This window comes from Ahaetulla prasina, chromosome 2 (assembly GCF_028640845.1).
Source record: "Ahaetulla prasina isolate Xishuangbanna chromosome 2, ASM2864084v1, whole genome shotgun sequence".
NCBI lineage: Eukaryota > Metazoa > Chordata > Lepidosauria > Squamata > Colubridae > Ahaetulla > Ahaetulla prasina.
This window is the reverse complement of record NC_080540.1, coordinates 257,777,329-257,799,527: the sequence shown is the minus strand read 5'-3', so window position 1 is coordinate 257,799,527 and position 22,199 is coordinate 257,777,329. Positions and strand designations below refer to the sequence as shown.

The following is a 22,199-nucleotide window of genomic DNA, read 5'->3' as shown; positions in this document are numbered from 1 at the left end:
TCAAAAACTAACACATTTTTCCCAAAAAAGCCATTATAAGAATCCCATTTGTTCTGCTGGTTAATCAAATTTCACATGATCGTCAAGTTTTGAATTATTATGCCAGACAGATATTGAATCTTACAAAACAAATTGGCCAGTTCTTCTTGAAAAAGGAGTGGCTTTTGTATACTAGCTACTTTGATAAATGATTTTCAGTATGTATTTGAATCTTAATCTGGGTTTATTTAAACCATATTGGGTTTATATCTTAGATTTGATTTTGAAGGCAAGCTCAGGTCTAAAAGTAATTTATTCATCCAGGTCAATCCACATCCCATCTTTTCACCAGTTTTTGAAGCTGTTAAATGAGGAAAGAAACATTTAAGTTTTTCTTCATTTCTAATCAACCCATTAGATCAATGTTTCAATATTTGCACTGTAATCATAAAAGTACAAACTGTGCTTTTGTTAAGACTACTTTAGAAAGAATCCCCTGGGCTTAGACTTCTACAAAGGGATTGATCTGCATGACAACAAGGCATGAGGAGACTGGAGGATTTAGTCAAGCTTGACTTTGTATAGTTTCTTTTCCAATGCTGTCTAATTGCTGCATCTGTCAATAAAAAGTTTATATAAACTTTTTAAAATTATTTTTTGCAAATAATTGTTTCCTACTGTAAAATACCTTATATATTATGTTTTCATACCCAGATGCAGCGTTTTGTCTGCAGATTCCCATAATATAATGAGTCTTGTATATCAATGTGTTTTTCAGAAGACTGCATGATAAAATCTGAGAGGAAAACAATGTTGGTTTTGTGAACGTATTTGAGATAAAATCATATCAATGTATTTTTCTCCCTATATACAAAACTCTGTACCTGAATAATGTAACATTTGTGTCTCTCTGATCTGAGAGCTTAAGGGATATTCTGTTAAGCGATTGCTCATATTCAACCTAATACAGAAAGAACGGAGGGTCACAAACTAAAGGATTTCATGTTTCTCCAAACTCATATTCCCATAGCCATCTTCTATTTTTCTCTTAAGACATAGCCCAATTTCTTTATAATTGTCCATAACTTGTAAAAACATATATTAAAATAGGATGACCCAATCTTCTCAAGTGAATAATTTGGACTGTACAGCTGTAAATTGAAGTCTTACAAAACTATTTTAAAAAATCTACCCGGAAAGAAAATAATAAAAAGCCTTCCTGACTGTTTTCAAGTAAGCCATGAGCAGCATTTGATAGGAAGTTGAGTTATTCAATGCTATTGTCCTTCACAAATTATTGCTGGAAATATATATACTTAACATAGGAGAAAACAGGATATCCTTTGTCCAATTTCAAGTCAATAAGAATGAGTAGTATCAGCATTGATGGAAAAATCAAATAAACATCCTTCTTTTTTCCTTTTTTTTTTTGAAGGTAGAAGCAGATGTTTAACCATTTTAGAAGTAGACAAACAAAACTAAACTATTCTTGTTTAATAAACAGAAATCTATATGATAGGCTGTGGAGATTGTTCCTAACCACATCAGCACTCTTTTTGTGGCTGCCACAAAAATTGGCCCCATTTCCCCCCCAGAGTTTTGAATATATAGGAAGCAAAGGGCCTGGAATTACCTACATGCCACTGAGCAAAAAAGATGCAATGAAAAACTCTTTTTTAAGGTGAAAAAAAGAACAAGAATGTCTATTCTGTACATTACAAGTCAAGTGTGAAAGGAAATAGGAACAGTCCCATAAAATAAAAATTTAATAAACAAATATAAATTTAATAAAAACTTAATAAAAATTTTATGAATAATTAAATAATTCCCAGCTCTACACATCCAGGTTCTTATCAGATGAATGGACCAATTGCTTCCTACCTATTAAAGTACTATTTCTAACTATCATGTTTTCCTCTCACAATCCTATTCCATACAACCTCTCCATTCTATCCATTCTATCATACCATATATTTCAACTTATTCATTCTATTATTGTTGTATTAATGAACTGCTTATGTCAAAGATTCCATAAGGTTTACACATTTCAAAGGGAATCCGGGAAAAATATATAAAAAGGTATGAAGAAACTTTGATACAAAGCTTAAGTATATTCATCCATGGATTCTATCTGTTTATTTTGATTGATATGCTAAATGTACAGAGTGGGGTTAGATATGTAAACGCACTGGGAGAAACAGCTCTATGAACATTTCCCTTGTCTAAGCTGTATTTCTGCCATTTCTTTATTTAGTGCATTTATATCCTTCTGCATTCCTCAAGAACTCTAAGTGGTTCACAGATATACAACAATTAAGCTATCAATGGTTGGGTTAAGATTAGAACATATCCCATATAAAACATAATCAACTTGAGCTCCTGGCAAACTGTGAAATGCTATATGCAAATAATAGGCTTCTCCCATTGATACCTAATTTCAAGGAAGTATGAGTGCAATGAATTTTAGGCTAAGATATTTGTTGTCATTTCATGAACTTGAAAACTTTCCTATCAAATTAAGCACATGTCTCAAAGCTACAAAATTGGAATTACTTTGCAATTAACCTACCTGGCACTGAAATCTAGCTATAAAAAAGTAATCATTTTAATTTCACCTTTCAATTGCAGTTTTAATTCTCACAGTTAATCACGAACGGCGCAGTACACTGACTACCTCAATTATTTTTATCAATAACAGACCCAGAATTATATAATAATGGTCAGCAAAAAGCTATTAGAAACAAAATGAAAATATTGTGCAATTTTGCAAAGAATACTCGTAACACAAGGAGGGGAAAGGAAGTTAGACTCTGAAAGCTGAAAAAAAGAATTAATCTACAGCACAGCAATGCCTTCAAAGAACTAGTGAAATTTGTCAATAAAATTATCTTACAGAATATAAATTATAAAAAGAGATTACTTCAGCATACTATTATTATCAAATATGGGCTAGTGTATTAAATTCGCCATATCCATGCGGAACTTTGAATTGTCAATGAATTCTGAGTAATGGATTTACTCATATAATTTTTAAGGTGCCTTTGCAATAATCAATTAATGCTATTTTATATTCTAAAAGATAAGACCCATCTGTCTGTCTGTATGTCTCTCAAAAGATTTTTGGTAGAGGTAACTTTCCCGAGTATCAGAATTATAACGTAAATTAATGATGTAAATTAAATAGAGTGACTGATAAAATTGCAGTATGCTTAATAAATAAGGATATATTTTTAAAAGAAAACAAAAGTTCAGATTTTGACCCAGAGTTAGTAGAGGAACAGGCTGGCTTTAATGAGGCAAAGGCAATGGTGGGGAAATCAATATGGCAGTAATAATCACATAATCAGAGAGATTCAAACTCGCCTAAATCTTTGAATCATAAGGCATGCAAAATGTAGTGGGATTCCAGTCTTGCAATCGCAGCCACTATTTTGAGTTTTGTGATGCCATCTTAGAGAACTCAGTGCTGAGATTTTTCAGGGTTTGTTCCAACAGCTCTTCAAGACATGAAAGATGGGGAAATTCTCTCTTACTTTTTCTTAAAATGGGAGTGGTTAAATCAGGGGTCCCCAACCCCAAGGTTGCAGTCCACTACTGGGCCTTGAGCCCTTTGGAACCAGACTGCAGAAGTGGCAGGTGAGTGTAGTTGTGCATCCCACTTGCACAAGTAGTGGCAAGTTCAGGTGCGCACACTCTGTCTCTCGCGCAAATGGAGCTGCGTGTGTGTACTTGGCTGCTGCTCATGTGAAACCATCTCCTCTCCCTTTCCCAGCTGATCCACAAAGACAGAAAGGTTAGGAAACTATGAATTACAGTATGTTTTGCAAAAGTCAATGATTCTCTTACAGCATAGACCTGAATGCACACCAAAGACCTGAACTGCAAATGAATTTTTATAGGAAAAATACTTAAAGGCTGTGTTAAGAATCAGGGATGTAGTTTCTTTCAGATCATAGATGATTCTTGGCCCTTCAGTGGCATTTTGGGGCCACATTACTAAAAATAGATAGTGTCAATAATGAATAAAATCAAATTTATGTTGATTAAGTACAGTTAATCTGATTACTTCACCTTTGCTTAATATTTATTTTTTATTTTATTTATTTTTATTTATTTATTTTGTCACAACAGTATATATAAGCATAAGTATGAAAGTAACTATATAATATATAAGCATATATATATATATATATATATATATATATATATATATATATATATATATATATATATATATATATATATATATATATATATATATATTTGTTTTCTGAGGTTTTCACGGGTGTTTGTATATAGGTCTTTGGTTGTTGGGTTTTCTCCGTGTAAAATTGGAAGTGTCTTGGCGACGTTTCGTGAAGTCTCATTCGTCATCTTCAGGCTTCAACCGTGCTTCTGGGAGCAATGTGTGATCGCAGCTGTTTCTTCCTTTTAACTGCTAGTGGGGTTTGAACTGATTGGGTGGGAGCTTGGCTGTGCTCTGATTGGATGGGGTTTTTGTGCTCTGATTGGCTGGGGTGTGTCCTGTGTTGGTGGGGGCTTGGTTGTGCTCAGTCTAATCTGTGCTGCAGGGGATTTGAGCTGGTGAGCTGCACTGCTGCTGTTTGGCTTCGTGTTCGTGGTCGTGCTACATCTTCGTAGTGGGTGTCAGTCTGCTGCATGTATGGATTGGAGGGTTTGAAGTGGCTAATGTTGCAGCTGTGGTCTGGCTTCTGGTCCTTGGTCGTGCTTCCTGATCAGTGTGGGTTTGGGTGTGCTTTCTGGGTGGATGTGGTGGTGACATCCTGTGTGGACCTCGTGAGTGTGGGTCTGGTGTCATTCCTCGTGTTAGGGACACGTTTGTCAATAAGGGCAGGTTTCCAAATGGCTGGTAGGCGGAGGTATCATCTCGTTTGTTCATGCTGTGTGGGCGTTTTCTATCTCGATGGCTTCTCTGATTATTCTGTTGTTAAAGTGTTCAGTTTTGGCGATAGTTCTGGTCTTTTTAAAGTCAATATCGTGTCCTGTGACTTTAAAGTGTTGGACCAGGAAGAAGTTGGTTCCTCTTTTTGAATGAGTTCTTGTGTTCTTCAATCGTGCACTTATTCTTCTGTTGGTTTGTCCAATGTATGTGGTGGGGCAGGCGGTGCATGGGATTTCATATACTCCTTGATTTTCTAACTCAATTTTGTCTTTGGGGTTTCTTAGGATGGTGGATATTTTTGGTTTGTGCAGAATGCTGTCTTGATGTTATGTTTGTGGAGGATCTTGCTGATTCTGTCTGTGGTGCCTTTTATATATGGGAGGAGGGCTGTGCCATTTTCTTGCTCTCTGTCTTGGGTTTTAGTGGGGGTTCTTTTGGATTAGTTTGGTAATCTTATTTCTCTGGAATCCATTGGATGTTAGTACGTTTGTGAGAGTGTGTAGTTCGGTTTTAGGTGTTGTTCGTCAGCTAAGCATTTTGTTCTAGAGATGAGTGTCTTGGCTACGGAGTTGATCTGTGCTGGGTGGTGGTGTGAGTGCATGCAGATAGCGGTTTGTGTGTGTTTTCTTCTGGTAGATGGTGTGTCCTAGGGGGCCATTGGGTTTCTTGTAGACTAAGACATCTTGGAAGGGAAGTTGGTTGTTAACTTCTGTTTCCATGGTGAACTGTATTTTGGGGTGTAGGCTATTGAGGTGTGTGAGGAAGTTTTCAAGTTTTTCTTTCCCGTGTGGCCAGATTATGAAGGTGTCGTCTACGTATCTGAGCCAGAGTTTGGGTTTGTGATCAGATTTTTCTAGTGCTTGGGTTTCAAAGTGTTCCATGTAGAGGTTGGCAATGACAGGTGAGAGGGGTGATCCCATGGGTGCGCCTTCTATTTGTTTGTATTTTTGTCCGTTATAGATGAAGTATGTGTTGGATAGGCAGTGGTTGGTCAGATCTAGTATGTGCTTGGGGGGGTTATATTTGTTTTGGATAGCTGTCAAGGCTTCTTTGATTGGCACTTGGGTGAAGAGGGATATGACATCAAAGCTCACGAGTAGGTCGCTGGGCTGTAAGTTTTGTTTCTTTATGATCTCTATGAACTGGAATGAGTTTTTTACATGTGAGGCGATGGATTCTGCATAGGGCTGTAGTTGTTTGGCAAGAAATTTGGCTAGGTTTTGTAGAGGTGAGCCTATGGAGCTGACTATGGGTCTGAGTGGGGTTCCTTCTTTGTGTATCTTGGGAGGCCGAGAGCTTAGGGCATCTGGATGATTTCTCTCTGGGAATGATTCTTTGTTGGGTTTCTTTGCTGATGGGGGAGGCTTTTATTTTGGATCTAGTGGTTTTTTTTTAGGTAGGTGGTGGGGTCTGTTTTTAAGGGCTTGTATGCAGGGTCTTGGAGTAGGTTGGTTAATTTGGTTTGGTAGTCAGATGTGTTCATAACCACCGTGGCGTTGCCCTTGTCTGCTGGTAGGATTATTATGCTGGTATCTTTTTTCAGGTTAAGTAGTGCTGTCTGTTCCTCTTTGGGTAAGTTGCTTTTGGGTGGCTTGCTGCTGCAGAGGATGTTGGTGATTTCGAGTCTGATTTTGTTAGCGTCATCGGGGTTGATTTTGGTCAGGCTGGTTTCAACTCCGCATATAATGGTCTCAGTGGGGATGTATTTGGGAGTGACTGCAAAGTTGAATCCTTTGGAAAGGACATCGGTTTCAGCTTTGGTGAGGATCCTATCTGAGATGTTATGCACTGTTTGTTTCATGTGTTGCTGTGAGGGTGGAGGGGTTTGTTTCTGGCGTTCTTGTAGTCTTCGGAGTTTGTTGGTGTGCGTGTCTGTCTTGAGGGTGGTCTGTGTTTCGGCTCTCCAGACGGCAACACTTTAAAGTCACAGGACACGATATTGACTTTAAAAAGACCAGAACTATCGCCAAAACTGAACACTTTAACAACAGAATAATCAGAGAAGCCATCGAGATAGAAAAACGCCCACACAGCATGAACAAACGAGATGATACCTCCCGCCTACCAGCCATTTGGAAACCTGCCCTTATTGACAAACGTGTCCCTAACACGAGGAATGACACCAGACCCACACTCACGAGGTCCACACAGGATGTCACCACCACACATCCACCCAGAAAGCACACCCAAACCCACACTGATCAGGAAGCACGACCAAGGACCAGAAGCCAGACCACAGCTGCAACATTAGCCACTTCAAACCCCTCCAATCCATACATGCAGCAGACTGACACCCACTACGAAGATGTAGCACGACCACGAACACGAAGCCAAACAGCAGCAGTGCAGCTCACCAGCTCAAATCCCCCTGCAGCACAGATTAGACTGAGCACAACCAAGCCCCCACCAACACAGGACACACCCCCAGCCAATCAGAGCACAGAAAACCCCATCCAATCAGAGCACAGCCAAGCTCCCACCCAATCAGTTCAAACCCCACTAGCAGTTAAAAGGAAGAAACAGCTGCGATCACACATTGCTCCCAGAAGCACGGTTGAAGCCTGAAGATGACGAATGAGACTTCAAACGCCGCCAAGACACTTCCAATTTTACACGGAGAAAACCCGAACAACCAAAGACCTATATACAAACACCCGTGAAAACCTCAGAAAACAAATATTGCACCTCTACGGGGAGGAAATCCACCATCTGACCAGGACCTATGAAAAACTAGAAGTCCAAAGAGCTTCCATTTTATGTGACCTCGCATTCCTACGAAACTGCCGCGATGAAAATTTAATCCCCAAATGCTTCCAATTGAAATTCCACTCCAACTCTGCAGCCACCAAACGCATCCTAAAAAGAACAGAATTGGCCTTAATCAGAAATGAACTTCACACAAAAAGATTCCTCCTAGATCAAATCAACAAAGATCTCCTCACACTTCACCTCAAACTCAGCAACAAGATGCACCCGCGACTTTGGGACAAATCCAAACAACTTGCCGTCTGGAGAGCGAAACACAGACCACCCTCAAGACAGACACGCACACCAACAAACTCAAGACTACAAGAACGCCAGAAAACAAACCCCTCCACCCTCACAGCAACACATGAAACAAACAGTGCATAACATCTCAGATAGGATCCTCACCAAAGCTGAAACCGATGTCCTTTCCAAAGGATTCAACTTTGCAGTCACTCCCAAATACATCCCCACTGAGACCATTATATGCGGAGTTGAAACCAGCCTGACCAAAATCAACCCCGATGACGCTAACAAAATCAGACTCGAAATCACCAACATCCTCTGCAGCAGCAAGCCACCCAAAAGCAACTTACCCAAAGAGGAACAGACAGCACTACTTAACCTGAAAAAAGATACCAGCATAATAATCCTACCAGCAGACAAGGGCAACGCCACGGTGGTTATGAACACATCTGACTACCAAACCAAATTAACCAACCTACTCCAAGACCCTGCATACAAGCCCCTAAAAACAGACCCCACCACCTACCTAGAAAAAACCACTAGATCCAAAATAAAAGCCTCCCCCATCAGCGAAGAAATCCAACAAAGAATCATTCCCAGAGAGAAATCATCCAGATGCCCTAAGCTCTACGGCCTCCCCAAGATACACAAAGAAGGAACCCCACTCAGACCCATAGTCAGCTCCATAGGCTCACCTCTACAAAACCTAGCCAAATTTCTTGCCAAACAACTACAGCCCTATGCAGAATCCATCGCCTCACATGTAAAAAACTCATTCCAGTTCATAGAGATCATAAAGAAACAAAACTTACAGCCCAGCGACCTACTCGTGAGCTTTGATGTCATATCCCTCTTCACCCAAGTGCCAATCAAAGAAGCCTTGACAGCTATCCAAAACAAATATAACCCCCCCAAGCACATACTAGATCTGACCAACCACTGCCTATCCAACACATACTTCATCTATAACGGACAATAATACAAACAAATAGAAGGCGCACCCATGGGATCACCCCTCTCACCTGTCATTGCCAACCTCTACATGGAACACTTTGAAACCCAAGCACTAGAAAAATCTGATCACAAACCCAAACTCTGGCTCAGATACGTAGACGACACCTTCATAATCTGGCCACACGGGAAAGAAAAACTTGAAAACTTCCTCACACACCTCAATAGCCTACACCCCAAAATACAGTTCACCATGGAAACAGAAGTTAACAACCAACTTCCCTTCCTAGATGTCTTAGTCTACAAGAAACCCAATGGCTCCCTAGGACACACCATCTACCAGAAGAAAACACACACAAACCGCTATCTGCATGCACTCTCACACCACCACCCAGCACAGATCAACTCCGTAGCCAAGACACTCATCTCTAGAACAAAATGCTTAGCTGACGAACAACACCTAAAACCGAACTACACACTCTCACAAACGTACTAACATCCAATGGATTCCAGAGAAATAAGATTACCAAACTAATCCAAAAGAACCCCCACTAAAACCCAAGACAGAGAGCAAGAAAATGGCACAGCCCTCCTCCCATATATAAAAGGCACCACAGACAGAATCAGCAAGATCCTCCACAAACATAACATCAAGACAGCATTCTGCACAAACCAAAAAATATCCACCATCCTAAGAAACCCCAAAGACAAAATTGAGTTAGAAAATCAAGGAGTATATGAAATCCCATGCACCGCCTGCCCCACCACATACATTGGACAAACCAACAGAAGAATAAGTGCACGCATTGAAGAACACAAGAACTCATTCAAAAAAGAGGAACCAACTTCTTCCCTGGTCCAACACTTTAAAGTCACAGGACACGATATTGACTTTAAAAAGACCAGAACTATCGCCAAAACTGAACACTTTAACAACAGAATAATCAGAGAAGCCATCGAGATAGAAAAACGCCCACACAGCATGAACAAACGAGATGATACCTCCCGCCTACCAGCCATTTGGAAACCTGCCCTTATTGACAAACGTGTCCCTAACACGAGGAATGACACCAGACCCACACTCACGAGGTCCACACAGGATGTCACCACCACACATCCACCCAGAAAGCACACCCAAACCCACACTGATCAGGAAGCACGACCAAGGACCAGAAGCCAGACCACAGCTGCAACATTAGCCACTTCAAACCCCTCCAATCCATACATGCAGCAGACTGACACCCACTACGAAGATGTAGCACGACCACGAACACGAAGCCAAACAGCAGCAGTGCAGCTCACCAGCTCAAATCCCCCTGCAGCACAGATTAGACTGAGCACAACCAAGCCCCCACCAACACAGGACACACCCCCAGCCAATCAGAGCACAGAAAAAACCCCATCCAATCAGAGCACAGCCAAGCTCCCACCCAATCAGTTCAAACCCCCACTAGCAGTTAAAAGGAAGAAACAGCTGCGATCACACATTGCTCCCAGAAGCACGAAGCTGAAGCCTGAAGATGACGAATGAGACTTCAAACGCCGCCAAGACACTTCCAATTTTACACGGAGAAAACCCGAACAACCAAAGACCTATATACAAACACCGTGAAAACCTCAGAAAACAAATATTGCACCTCTACGGGGAGGAAATCCACCATCTGACCAGGACCTATGAAAAACTAGAAGTCCAAAGAGCTTCCATTTTATGTGACCTCGCATTCCTACGAAACTGCCGCGATGAAAATTTAATCCCCAAATGCTTCCAATTGAAATTCCACTCCAACTCTGCAGCCACCAAACGCATCCTAAAAAGAACAGAATTGGCCTTAATCAGAAATGAACTTCACACAAAAAGATTCCTCCTAGATCAAATCAACAAAGATCTCCTCACACTTCACCTCAAACTCAGCAACAAGATGCACCCGGCACTTTGGGACAAATCCAAACAACTTGCCGTCTGGAGAGCCGAAACACAGACCACCCTCAAGACAGACACGCACACCAACAAACTCCGAAGACTACAAGAACGCCAGAAACAAACCCCTCCACCCTCACAGCAACACATGAAACAAACAGTGCATAACATCTCAGATAGGATCCTCACCAAAGCTGAAACCGATGTCCTTTCCAAAGGATTCAACTTTGCAGTCACTCCCAAAATACATCCCCACTGAGACCATTATATGCGGAGTTGAAACCAGCCTGACCAAAATCAACCCCGATGACGCTAACAAAATCAGACTCGAAATCACCAACATCCTCTGCAGCAGCAAGCCACCCAAAAGCAACTTACCCAAAGAGGAACAGACAGCACTACTTAACCTGAAAAAAGATACCAGCATAATAATCCTACCAGCAGACAAGGGCAACGCCACGGTGGTTATGAACACATCTGACTACCAAACCAAATTAACCAACCTACTCCAAGACCCTGCATACAAGCCCCTAAAACAGACCCCACCACCTACCTAGAAAAACCACTAGATCCAAAATAAAAGCCTCCCCATCAGCGAAGAAATCCAACAAAGAATCATTCCCAGAGAAATCATCCAGATGCCCTAAGCTCTCGGCCTCCCAAGATACACAAAGAAGGAACCCCACTCAGACCCATAGTCAGCTCCATAGGCTCACCTCTACAAAACCTAGCCAAATTTCTTGCCAAACAACTACAGCCCTATGCAGAATCCATCGCCTCACATGTAAAAACTCATTCCAGTTCATAGAGATCATAAAGAAACAAAACTTACAGCCCAGCGACCTACTCGTGAGCTTTGATGTCATATCCTCTTCACCCAAGTGCCAATCAAAGAAGCCTTGACAGCTATCCAAAACAAATATAACCCCCAAGCACATACTAGATCTGACCAACCACTGCCTATCCAACACATACTTCATCTATAACGGACAAAAATACAAACAAATAGAAGGCGCACCCATGGGATCACCCTCTCACCTGTCATTGCCAACCTCTACATGGAACACTTTGAAACCCAAGCACTAGAAAAATCTGATCACAAACCCAAACTCTGGCTCAGATACGTAGACGACACCTTCATAATCTGGCCACACGGAAAGAAAAACTTGAAAACTTCCTCACACACCTCAATAGCCTACACCCCAAAATACAGTTCACCATGGAAACAGAAGTTAACAACCAACTTCCTTCCTAGATGTCTTAGTCTACAAGAAACCCAATGGCTCCCTAGGACACACCATCTACCAGAAGAAAACACACACAAACCGCTATCTGCATGCACTCTCACACCACCACCCAGCACAGATCAACTCCGTAGCCAAGACACTCATCTCTAGAACAAAATGCTTAGCTGACGAACAACACCTAAAACCGAACTACACACTCTCACAAACGTACTAACATCCAATGGATTCCAGAGAAATAAGATTACCAAACTAATCCAAAAGAACCCCCACTAAAACCCAAGACAGAGAGCAAGAAAATGGCACAGCCCTCCTCCCATATATAAAAGGCACCACAGACAGAATCAGCAAGATCCTCCACAAACATAACATCAAGACAGCATTCTGCACAAACCAAAAATATCCACCATCCTAAGAAACCCCAAAGACAAAATTGAGTTAGAAAATCAAGGAGTATATGAAATCCCATGCACCGCCTGCCCCACCACATACATTGGACAAACCAACAGAAGAATAAGTGCACGCATTGAAGAACACAAGAACTCATTCAAAAAAGAGGAACCAACTTCTTCCTGGTCCAACACTTTAAAGTCACAGGACACGATATTGACTTTAAAAAGACCAGAACTATCGCCAAAACTGAACACTTTAACAACAGAATAATCAGAGAAGCCATCGAGATAGAAAAACGCCCACACAGCATGAACAAACGAGATAATACCTCCGCCTACCAGCCATTTGAAACCTGCCCTTATTGACAAACGTGTCCCTAACACGAGGAATGACACCAGACCCACACTCACGAGGTCCACACAGGATGTCACCACCACACATCCACCCAGAAAGCACACCCAAACCCACACTGATCAGGAAGCACGACCAAGGACCAGAAGCCAGACCGCAGCTGCAACATTAGCCACTTCAAACCCCTCCAATCCATACATGCAGCAGACTGACACCCACTACGAAGATGTAGCACGACCACGAACACGAAGCCAAACAGCAGCAGTGCAGCTCACCAGCTCAAATCCCCCTGCAGCACAGATTAGACTGAGCACAACCAAGCCCCCACCAACACAGGACACACCCCCAGCCAATCAGAGCACAGAAAACCCCATCCAATCAGAGCACAGCCAAGCTCCCACCCAATCAGTTCAAACCCCACTAGCAGTTAAAAGGAAGAAACAGCTGCGATCACACATTGCTCCCAGAAGCACGAAGCTGAAGCCTGAAGATGACGAATGAGACTTCGTCAAACGTCGCCAAGACACTTCCAATTTTACGGAGAAAACCGAACAACCAAAGACCTATATATATATATATATATATATATATATATATATATATATATATATATATATATATATATATATATATATATATATATATATATATATATATATATATATATATATATATATATATATATATATATATATAAGCATAAGCATGCAATAACTATATTAATTGGATAGAATGAAAGAAAACAATAGGACAGGAACGGTAGGCACGTTTGTGCTCTTATGCACGCCCCTTACGGACCTCTTAGGAATGGGGTGAGGTCAATAGTAGACAGTTTTTGGTTAAAGCTTTGGGGATTTTGAGAAGAAACCATAGAGTCAGGTAGTGTGTTCCAAGCATTAACAACTTGTTACAGAAGTCCTATTTTCTGCAATCAAGATTGAAGCGGTTAACATTAAGTTTAAATCTATTGTTTGGTCTTGTATTGTTGTGATTGAAGCTGAAGTAGTCTTTAACAGGAAGGACATTGCAATAGATTATTCTATGAGTTAAACACAGGTCTTGTCAAAGGCGGCGGAGTTCTAAGTTTTCTAAACCCAAGATTTCAAGTCTGGTGGCATAAGGTATTTTGTTGTATTCAGAGGAGTGGAGAACTCTCCTTGTAAAATATTTCTGGACTTGTTCAATTGTATTGATGTTTGAAATGTGGTATGGGTTCCAGACAGTCGAGCTGTATTCAAGAATTAGTCTAGCAAATGTTTTATAAGCTCTGGTTAGTAGTGTAGTGTTTCTGGAGAAGAAACTACATAAGATTAGATTTACAACTCTTAAAGCCTTTTTTGCAATGTAGTTGCAGTGGGCTTTGGCACTTAGATCATTGGATATGAAAACTCCAAGGTCTTTGACAGGGTGGGGGTAATATGTAAGGTAATGTCCATCGAGTTTGCATTTAGTGTTTGGATTCTTTTTTCCAATTTACCTTCCTTTAGACTAAAATCAAAGTCTGAAGATAGTTTTCAAAGAGTAGGGCTATTAGTTTTCTTTGTCGGCCTATATCCATAGATTGAGCGCTTCAGAAATAACATTCTTTCAATTCCTAGTATTCATACTGAATGGTCAGACAATACTTAAGCATCCAGTGTCCCATTTCTTTGTCATATTCTCTGCTGTGTCCTAACAATTTGCCATTATACTGGTATTACTTTTAATTATCTGTCAGCCTTCAAGCCGATCTGATTATGAAAGGTTTACCAAAGTATGATTTTCTATGTGTATGAGAAAGCAAACATCTTCTGTACCACAGTCCATTTTTAAAAGAATGTCTTTCTCCTCAAATAATTGAACCAAGTAAGATCCTTGTTTTGAAAACAATTGCTTTTGATTGAGAGATGTCTTGAACAGAAGCTCTTCAAATCATTTCAAAGAAGCCTCAAGGCAGAAGTAAATACAAAATGATCTCAAACAAGGGCTACTAAAGATAGTATTATTTTACTGCTAATATATTTAATTTCACTCCCAGCCCCTCAAAATTAGAATATTTCCAGTATTTGACATTTTATGGTCAATTCCATAAATCAGTAACTATTCAGTTATGTCTATATGCACCCTGATTTTTAAAGCTGCAATCCTTATTAAAATCTTACATGAAGATTGGCTAAACTATTCTTTTATTTTATTTAATGGCTGCTCTGTAGATGGTCAAACTATGTATGCTGGAAAGACACAAAGGGACACTTAGCTGTTAAAGATCAATACTCCCTTTCCTCCCAAATAATTTAATAGACTCGCTTAGGCTCTTAAATATGAAACTGTACTTTTATTTGTTCCTTATAATTATGCAGTTTATTTCAGATAGTATCTATTTGAATTCAGATTGCTATTCAAGGAAACAATTTTTTTTCATCATATAGTGGTTAAACAAACTAGGCTTAGTGAAATATATGAACTTAGCTTTAACTCTTCGAAGTTGGACCTAATGACGATTGACACCTTTCCTTCCTTCCCCCCTCTCTTTTATAGGTTCCTCTGCAGACCAATTGTTATCTATGGCAACTATTTCCAAGAGCTAATAATAAGGGAGACCTATCTAGTCATTTCCACTCTTTCTACCCCTGCTAAGCAGGAATCTTTAGAACAAGTTGCAGTATCTAAGCTTTTCTTTCATTATCTTACTTTATAAAGTTTGGGAATTCCTAAGCTGGTGGGTGAGGTGCAGAATAGCTTCAGCTGCTCTCAAGTCACCTAGTGTAGGCTTGATGATGTTGTCACAGAGTTTAAAAATAACTTTGTAGCAGCTGAGAAACTGCAATTTGAGTATTTTAATTGGGAGAGGAGAAATGAGTAGCAGCCTTGCGGAAAATTCAACCTCTTTTTTTACCCAGGAATGAGCAGTATGCAATGTGGACAGGTCTATGTTACTCAAATGGACCATGCACTGGTTTCTAATTATTATTTCGATTGTAGGGAGGTGGAGGTGGAGAATTTATTTGTCTATATGCATTATTATTTGTTGCACAGTAAGCAGATTTTAGTTGGCATTTTATCCAACTATCAAGTCATTAGAGTAAATATACTTAATGCTACTGTCCCATATTTTCCCCACAAGTAACCCTTGTGAGTCGGATTGGGTGCTTTGTGTGTGTGTGTGTGTGCAGCAACTCTCCAGATATCCTTTCCAAAACACTTAATTAGATTTTTGACAGAACAGTCAGGAAGATGCAAGGAAAGCAATATTTGGGATCTACCACAGATTCTTTACATATTCTTCACAGACTATATACAGCTAATGCTAAGAGAAGTACAATTATGAGAACATGCTTACAACTTTTAAACCTATACCACCATTCACTGCAGATTTATGTTGAGTTAAAAGATGGAAGGGTCATGGGCCAGCTTGTAAGGTCTGCTATGAGTACCAACCAGGCTGTTTTTCGAGACCTTCATGTAAGGATCTGAAAAAGGCCAGTACAATAATTATTGAGTATTCTTTGAAAGCATTTTGTGATCTGAAAACCTGTTAAGATAGGCTTCACAAACTGAAAAATATTGCTATGCAAATATTTTTAATAGGAGAAAATATAGGGTGATGAATCAGAGGTCCTACATGCAGTATAAATCCAATTTAGAGTTCCAATCTCTGCAAAAAGTTCAGAATGGCCAAAGTTCATTGATCAAGGGTTGGTCTAAGGTTGGTTTCAAGGAAGACAGCAGTCTAAACCGTATATCAGATGTCTCAGTGTTTGAGCTCAAACAAAGGTTTCCGTTTCAGAAGCTTTTGCTCTCCCTCCACTCAAGCAGAGTTAATGGTATTTAGGTTGAATTATGGTTGCTGTGCTACTTGCAACTAACAGTCTACTTAAAATAACAAATTCTGAATAGATTAATACTCCCAAAGCACACTTCTCAGCAATCTGGCTCTGCTCTGCGGCACTTAATTTGGAAGCAGATGTCCTCTTACAGCTTTGTTCTTTTTTCCAGAGTCTGAATTTAGGACTATGATGGTGAAAGGAATTCTGCTAAGACCTCACAGAAAGTGCATGGCTTCTCAGGTTTGGCTTGCCATATTTTCTATCCTTGTCCAGAAAATTCTAACAGGGCCTCAAATGGGTCTTTATTTGAGTTGCAGGTAGCTTCATATTTGCGTGAAGCACTAGTCTGTCACTAGTCAGCTTCATCTCTAACTCAACATTTTTGAGGTGTTTTTTTTTTAAATCTTGTGTGGGTGTTCTATTCCAGGGGTCTCCAACCTTGGCAACTTTAAGACTTGTGGACTTCAACTTCCAAAGTTCCCAAAAATCTGAGAGTTAAAGTCCACAGTCTTAAAGTTGCCATAGTTGGAGACCCCTGTTCTATTCAACTATTGATAAATAATTTGTCTAATGGAAACATCATTATGCCTTTTTCACAGCTTCCATGCTCTTTTTTTTTCCGTTTAAAAGACAGGATCTTAGTTGGGTACATAAATTTCTTTATTCCTAAACCCTGTAGAGCTACCAATGATTTTTCATTTCCTGTTGTACTCTTTCTCATGCCTCTCCTAAATCTGAAGCAGATCCTAATTTGCCATAAATTGTTTATTAGACGATAACTTACAGGCTCTTGCTCCTTATGAACAATAGATTTTAAAGCTTATAACAATTATCACTGTTTAGAAAAGGAAATAATTCCTTTGAGGTTCTGCCATAAACTACACAATCACCCTCAGTTTACACTGGACCTGATTCATATTAGTTAGAAAGAAGCACTGGATTTACTCTACTCTTATATGCTGGCGGGGGGGGGGGTGTCACTCAAACTAGTATCAAGCTCATATCTGCAGCCAGCACACAGATTTTTTTATACCAAGATTATAATTGATAATTTATATAACTTATAATTCAGAGTCATAAAGATTCACAATTCAGTACAGATTCTGGGTGGCACATGATTTAACAAAATACAGTCTTTTTTTAAAAAAGCCAACAAACTAAAAAATGGAACTAAAAAGGAGGAACAACGTACCATAGACCAAATTAACACTGCAAACCAGGAGTGAAATCCAGCAGGTTCTGACAGGTTCTGGAGAACCGGTAGTGGAAATTTTGAGTAGTTCAGAGAACCGGCAAATACCACCTATGACTGGTCCCAGAGTTGGGTGGAAATGGAGATTTTGCAATATCCTTCCCCCAGGAGTAGGTGGGAATGGAGATTTTGTAGTATCCTTCCCCTGCCATGCCCACCAAGCCACACCACATCACGCCCACAGAACCAGTAGTAAAAAAATTTGGATTTCATCACTGCTGCAAACCAAATGAACACACTACCGATGAGCTTTAGGGAAAAAAACGTAACAAGCTTTTATGGATTGCCTAAAGAATTGCAAGAAGGTTGGAGTTGGCTGAACCTCCAACAGGGATGCTGTTCCAAAGGCATATGCTGAGATAGCGGAAATACACTTCTTTCCGAAGAAGTGTATTTCCAAGATACACTTGGAATATTCCAAGAGATAACATCTCTTTCAAGTGATAACATATGGAGATAACTCTGTCATCTTCCAAGAGATAACAAATGGGACCAGAAACTTGGTTGTAAAGCAAAAGGGTCATTAAATATGATTTTGCTTACAAGCTTATTTCAGCCTTCCTTCATTTTGCAGTTCAGCAAAGGTTGTAAATGCTTTGGATTGGTCACCAAATTATTTTTCATCGCTGTTGTAGCTGCAAAGATGCTAAATGAAGCAGATGCTAAACAAGGACTGCCTGTAATGGAACAGAGTCAATCTTTCAGAGGGGGCTTTATAAGTAATAAACAGCATATTAATTGCACCCAAAGCTTAATGGCAATCAGCACAATTTATGTGGCAAAGACAGTTCCACGTAGAGAATGCTTTGGGGCTTTTGGACAGTAAATAAATAAAATGTTGCAACAATCCACATCAGAGACCAATGAAATATTGAAGTGGAAGGTATAATAGAGGAATCAGCAAATGCAACATCTGTTCGATGTTTCCTCAGAAGGTGTTCACGTGCTTTAGCTTACAGAGTATAGTTTTGGGCTTGATCACAATTCCCTAGTCAAAAGATTGCCCAACTCCAGTGAAAGAATAAAGAACAAAAAGAAGACAAAGAGAATGGGATTTTTAACCTCCCCCATCAGCTTTAGAAAATATCCTGTGTAGACATGCATGTTTTATCTGTTTCAATTTTCCCACTGTGGTACAATTTATTTGAATGTAATATTTTCTTTGTACACACTAAAAATGTGACAATCCAATACATCAGGAGGGAACCCATGTTAGGCAAAATTACTCTTGCTATTCTCAAAATGGATTTTTGAAGATTACAAATAGTAAGTATGCAGCTCTGGTATGCAGATTGCATTTTCATTTAGTGTTTTGGAAAATAAGGCTATTACACAGATCAGGGCAGTTATTTTTTACTATTGATAGGTACAACTGCTTTCAGAATAATAAGCCCTATAAATTTTTACCGCTATTTAATACCCTATGCATTTTCTTATTCGAAAAGTACCTTTGAAAAAAAAATAACTATACTGTATGATATTCTAATAAGCAGAAGGCCAATGAAAAACAAAATGCAACCAAAATAATTAATCCGAAATGATTCCAGCTGCAAGAAGTGCTGTAGTCTCGAAGTGCTGTAGTTTCAAGGCAAAAACTGAAATGTACAACAGAGCAATGCAATGACGGACTACAACCTGGGAAAAGGTATCTCCAAAAGGAACAGATGCATCCCAAAAAGCATTTAATCTCACATAACAAATTGACTTATATGATCCTTGATGCCTTTCCCTTGGCAGCTGCTACCCTATGAAACAGTCTTCCTCCTGAAGTTAAGCAAACCTCTACCTGCTCATGCTTCCAAAAAAATACTGATGAGTTGGTTTTTCCTTCAAAGGCTGGGATAAGCTGAGGTAATTGTGTGTTCAACTTGTGCCAAGTTTCTGTTTTCAATACTTATGGTATTCATAGTCTAAATATGATTTTTATGTTGCTTTTACTATTGATATTGTTTTAATTCTTGTTTGGGAACTGGCCAGAGTTTGGTATAAGATGGCTGGCTAGATAAACGTTTTGAATAAATATAAAATTTCCTTGATGTTTGTTCAATTGCAGACATATAGAGTGTGGGTTCTCAAAGCCCTGCTTCCCCATAGGAGGAAACATACATGTGGAAAACAACAGAACATGTAGGAGGCAACATTTTCAAGTCATGCAATATCGATGGTGGCTGTCTCTGCTACAAGTCAAATGGGGGAGGGGAGGGGAAGTGGTCCAGCCATACCTGATGAAGATTCACATGCTTTTTTATGTATAAAGCGGAAAAACAAACAAATTGGCCCCAATGCTTGCCTCTGAATGGACGAAACAGATGGGAAGTGCTTGCTCTAAAACATGTCTTTATCAGAAACATAATCCACTATGAGTTGAATGGAATTATCTCAAACCTTTTAAAGCCACTCTTTCTCTCTAGCAGAAATTTTAGTTATGAGTTCCATTGTGCCAAGGACAGACCAGTCTTTTCCAGACACTTACCCTCTGACAGCATGAATAAGTCTCAGTGATGGATAGGCAGTTCGCACTTTCAATTTATTCTTAAGGATTAATGCATTAACCCACTCCACATGCTTCTCTCCGCCTTTGACCATGAAAGCAGGGATCCAAAGGACACTGTCATTCAGCATAGATAGTCTATGCACAAATTTTTCTCTGTCACTCTCATTCCGAAAGCCTCCAAATGCTCTTTGTACAACTGATGGGTTCATGGTAATAAAATCTGATTTAGTTCCCACGTCTGCAGCAAACTCCACCACAGGAGCTAGATTGCACCTGAAGAGGAAGAGATTAATGGAAAAATAACACAAAAAAATGTGAAACATTAACTCAGGTAAAAACATGCATGAAATAAAAGCTGAAAATGAAAAATGCAAGGCTATTTTCATATCGAGTAAAAAATCCTGGGGTATTTCACAGGTTTAAATTAACCCTGTGCTGAATCAGGCACTGTCCTCGTCATCTTAAGAATTTAGGTGGAATCCAGAAACAATGTCAATTCTGCTGATACCAACAGATACAATTTACTTAACTGTGGACTTAAATCTCACTAAATTCTACTTATTTACTAGGTAAAAGGAACATTGACCTAAAGGACATTTCTAGTAATTCAAGCAACAAAGAACCTTTTATTGTGCATGAGAAGTAGGCATCAAATCAACGGTGTCTACAATCTTTTCAGCTGGCATACAGTGGTATGCCAGATATCATATTCCAATGGGAGGCAAAAATGTGATAAATTTAGATGAATGAAAACTAACTTAATACACTTCCTGGGTTTATTTCTTTTCTGTAAACTATAATTCAGTGGAAACTGTTGGATATGCATCAAGGGCTGCACCTAAAGTGTTGAGGCTTATAGCCATAGAACTTTGGGTTGTGCAGTCTTGTACAAAATGGTCCTTTTGTACCAACAAAGTGCTCATTTATAGAAATGCATATGCATATGCAATGTGCAGTTAATTTCAGGATCAGTATGAGTCTGAATGAGAATCCTCGAGATGAGCACTTTGTGACTGGGTTTTCAGAGCCTAATGAATTCAGTTTAGGTATGGAACTATGAAAAAATATACTCGCTCTCATAATTTGTCAGCATTAACTAACTAACTGATCGTGGTCCAATATCAAATATTCCATAAAGCCTAGAATGCAATTATGTTTAGGGCAGTTTCTTTTCTTCTTTTTAATCATCATACTGCATTTGTTACCATGAGGAAGAACATGGATTAGTAGCCTTGCAGCAATCTGCAACAATACCATCTTCATAGTAATTTTTTAAAATAAGCTTTTGATCTTCAGGTTGCTCTATGCAGAAGAATTTTTTTTTAATTTGCATTTATATCCCGCCCTTCTCCGAAGACTCAGGGCGGCTTACACTATGTCAAGCAATAGTCTTCATCCATTTGTATATTATATACAAAGTCAACTAATCTGGGTCCTCATTTTACCTACCTTATAAAGGATGGAAGGCTGAGTCAACCTTGGGCCTGGTGGGGCTTGAACCTGCAGTAATTGCAGGCAGCTGCTGTTAATAACAGACTGTCTTACCAGTCTGAGCCACAGAGGCCACCAGAGAACACCACCACCACAGTTCTAGGTGGCCAAGATCTCTGCCTTAAGCTTCCTATGATACTATCTTGACTGGAAAGCTGTTACTGGGTCTGCATGGTTTGTCATCAAAGATTAGTCCATTCTGGGTGGTTATTCTTTTAAAAAGGAAACAGTGTATTTTTACTATTAGATGAAATAATACATTTTAGAATGGAAATGGGAAATAAAACCTTTATAAGGAACTATGTAAGAAAGGTGTGAAGATTTTTGGTAAGAGATTCTAACAAAATCGATACTTTTTTGAAAACTTGATCTTAGGTTGAAAATGCACTTGTTGAATTCTTATGGTGGGTGGCCAGCTACACCTAA

General features: G+C 39.5%; 1 protein-coding gene across 2 annotated transcripts in view; it reads right to left on the bottom strand.

Annotated features, from left to right (window-relative positions):
- The window catches only part of ST8SIA4 (ST8 alpha-N-acetyl-neuraminide alpha-2,8-sialyltransferase 4), a 101,579-nt gene that overhangs the window by 32,327 nt on the left and 47,053 nt on the right, over nucleotides 1-22,199 (bottom strand). For both annotated transcript variants that reach the window (XM_058171814.1, XM_058171815.1), the window contains one exon: nucleotides 20,262-20,555. In XM_058171814.1, the coding sequence (XP_058027797.1) occupies nucleotides 20,262-20,555 (294 nt within the window). The remainder of the gene's footprint in view (nucleotides 1-20,261; nucleotides 20,556-22,199) is intronic.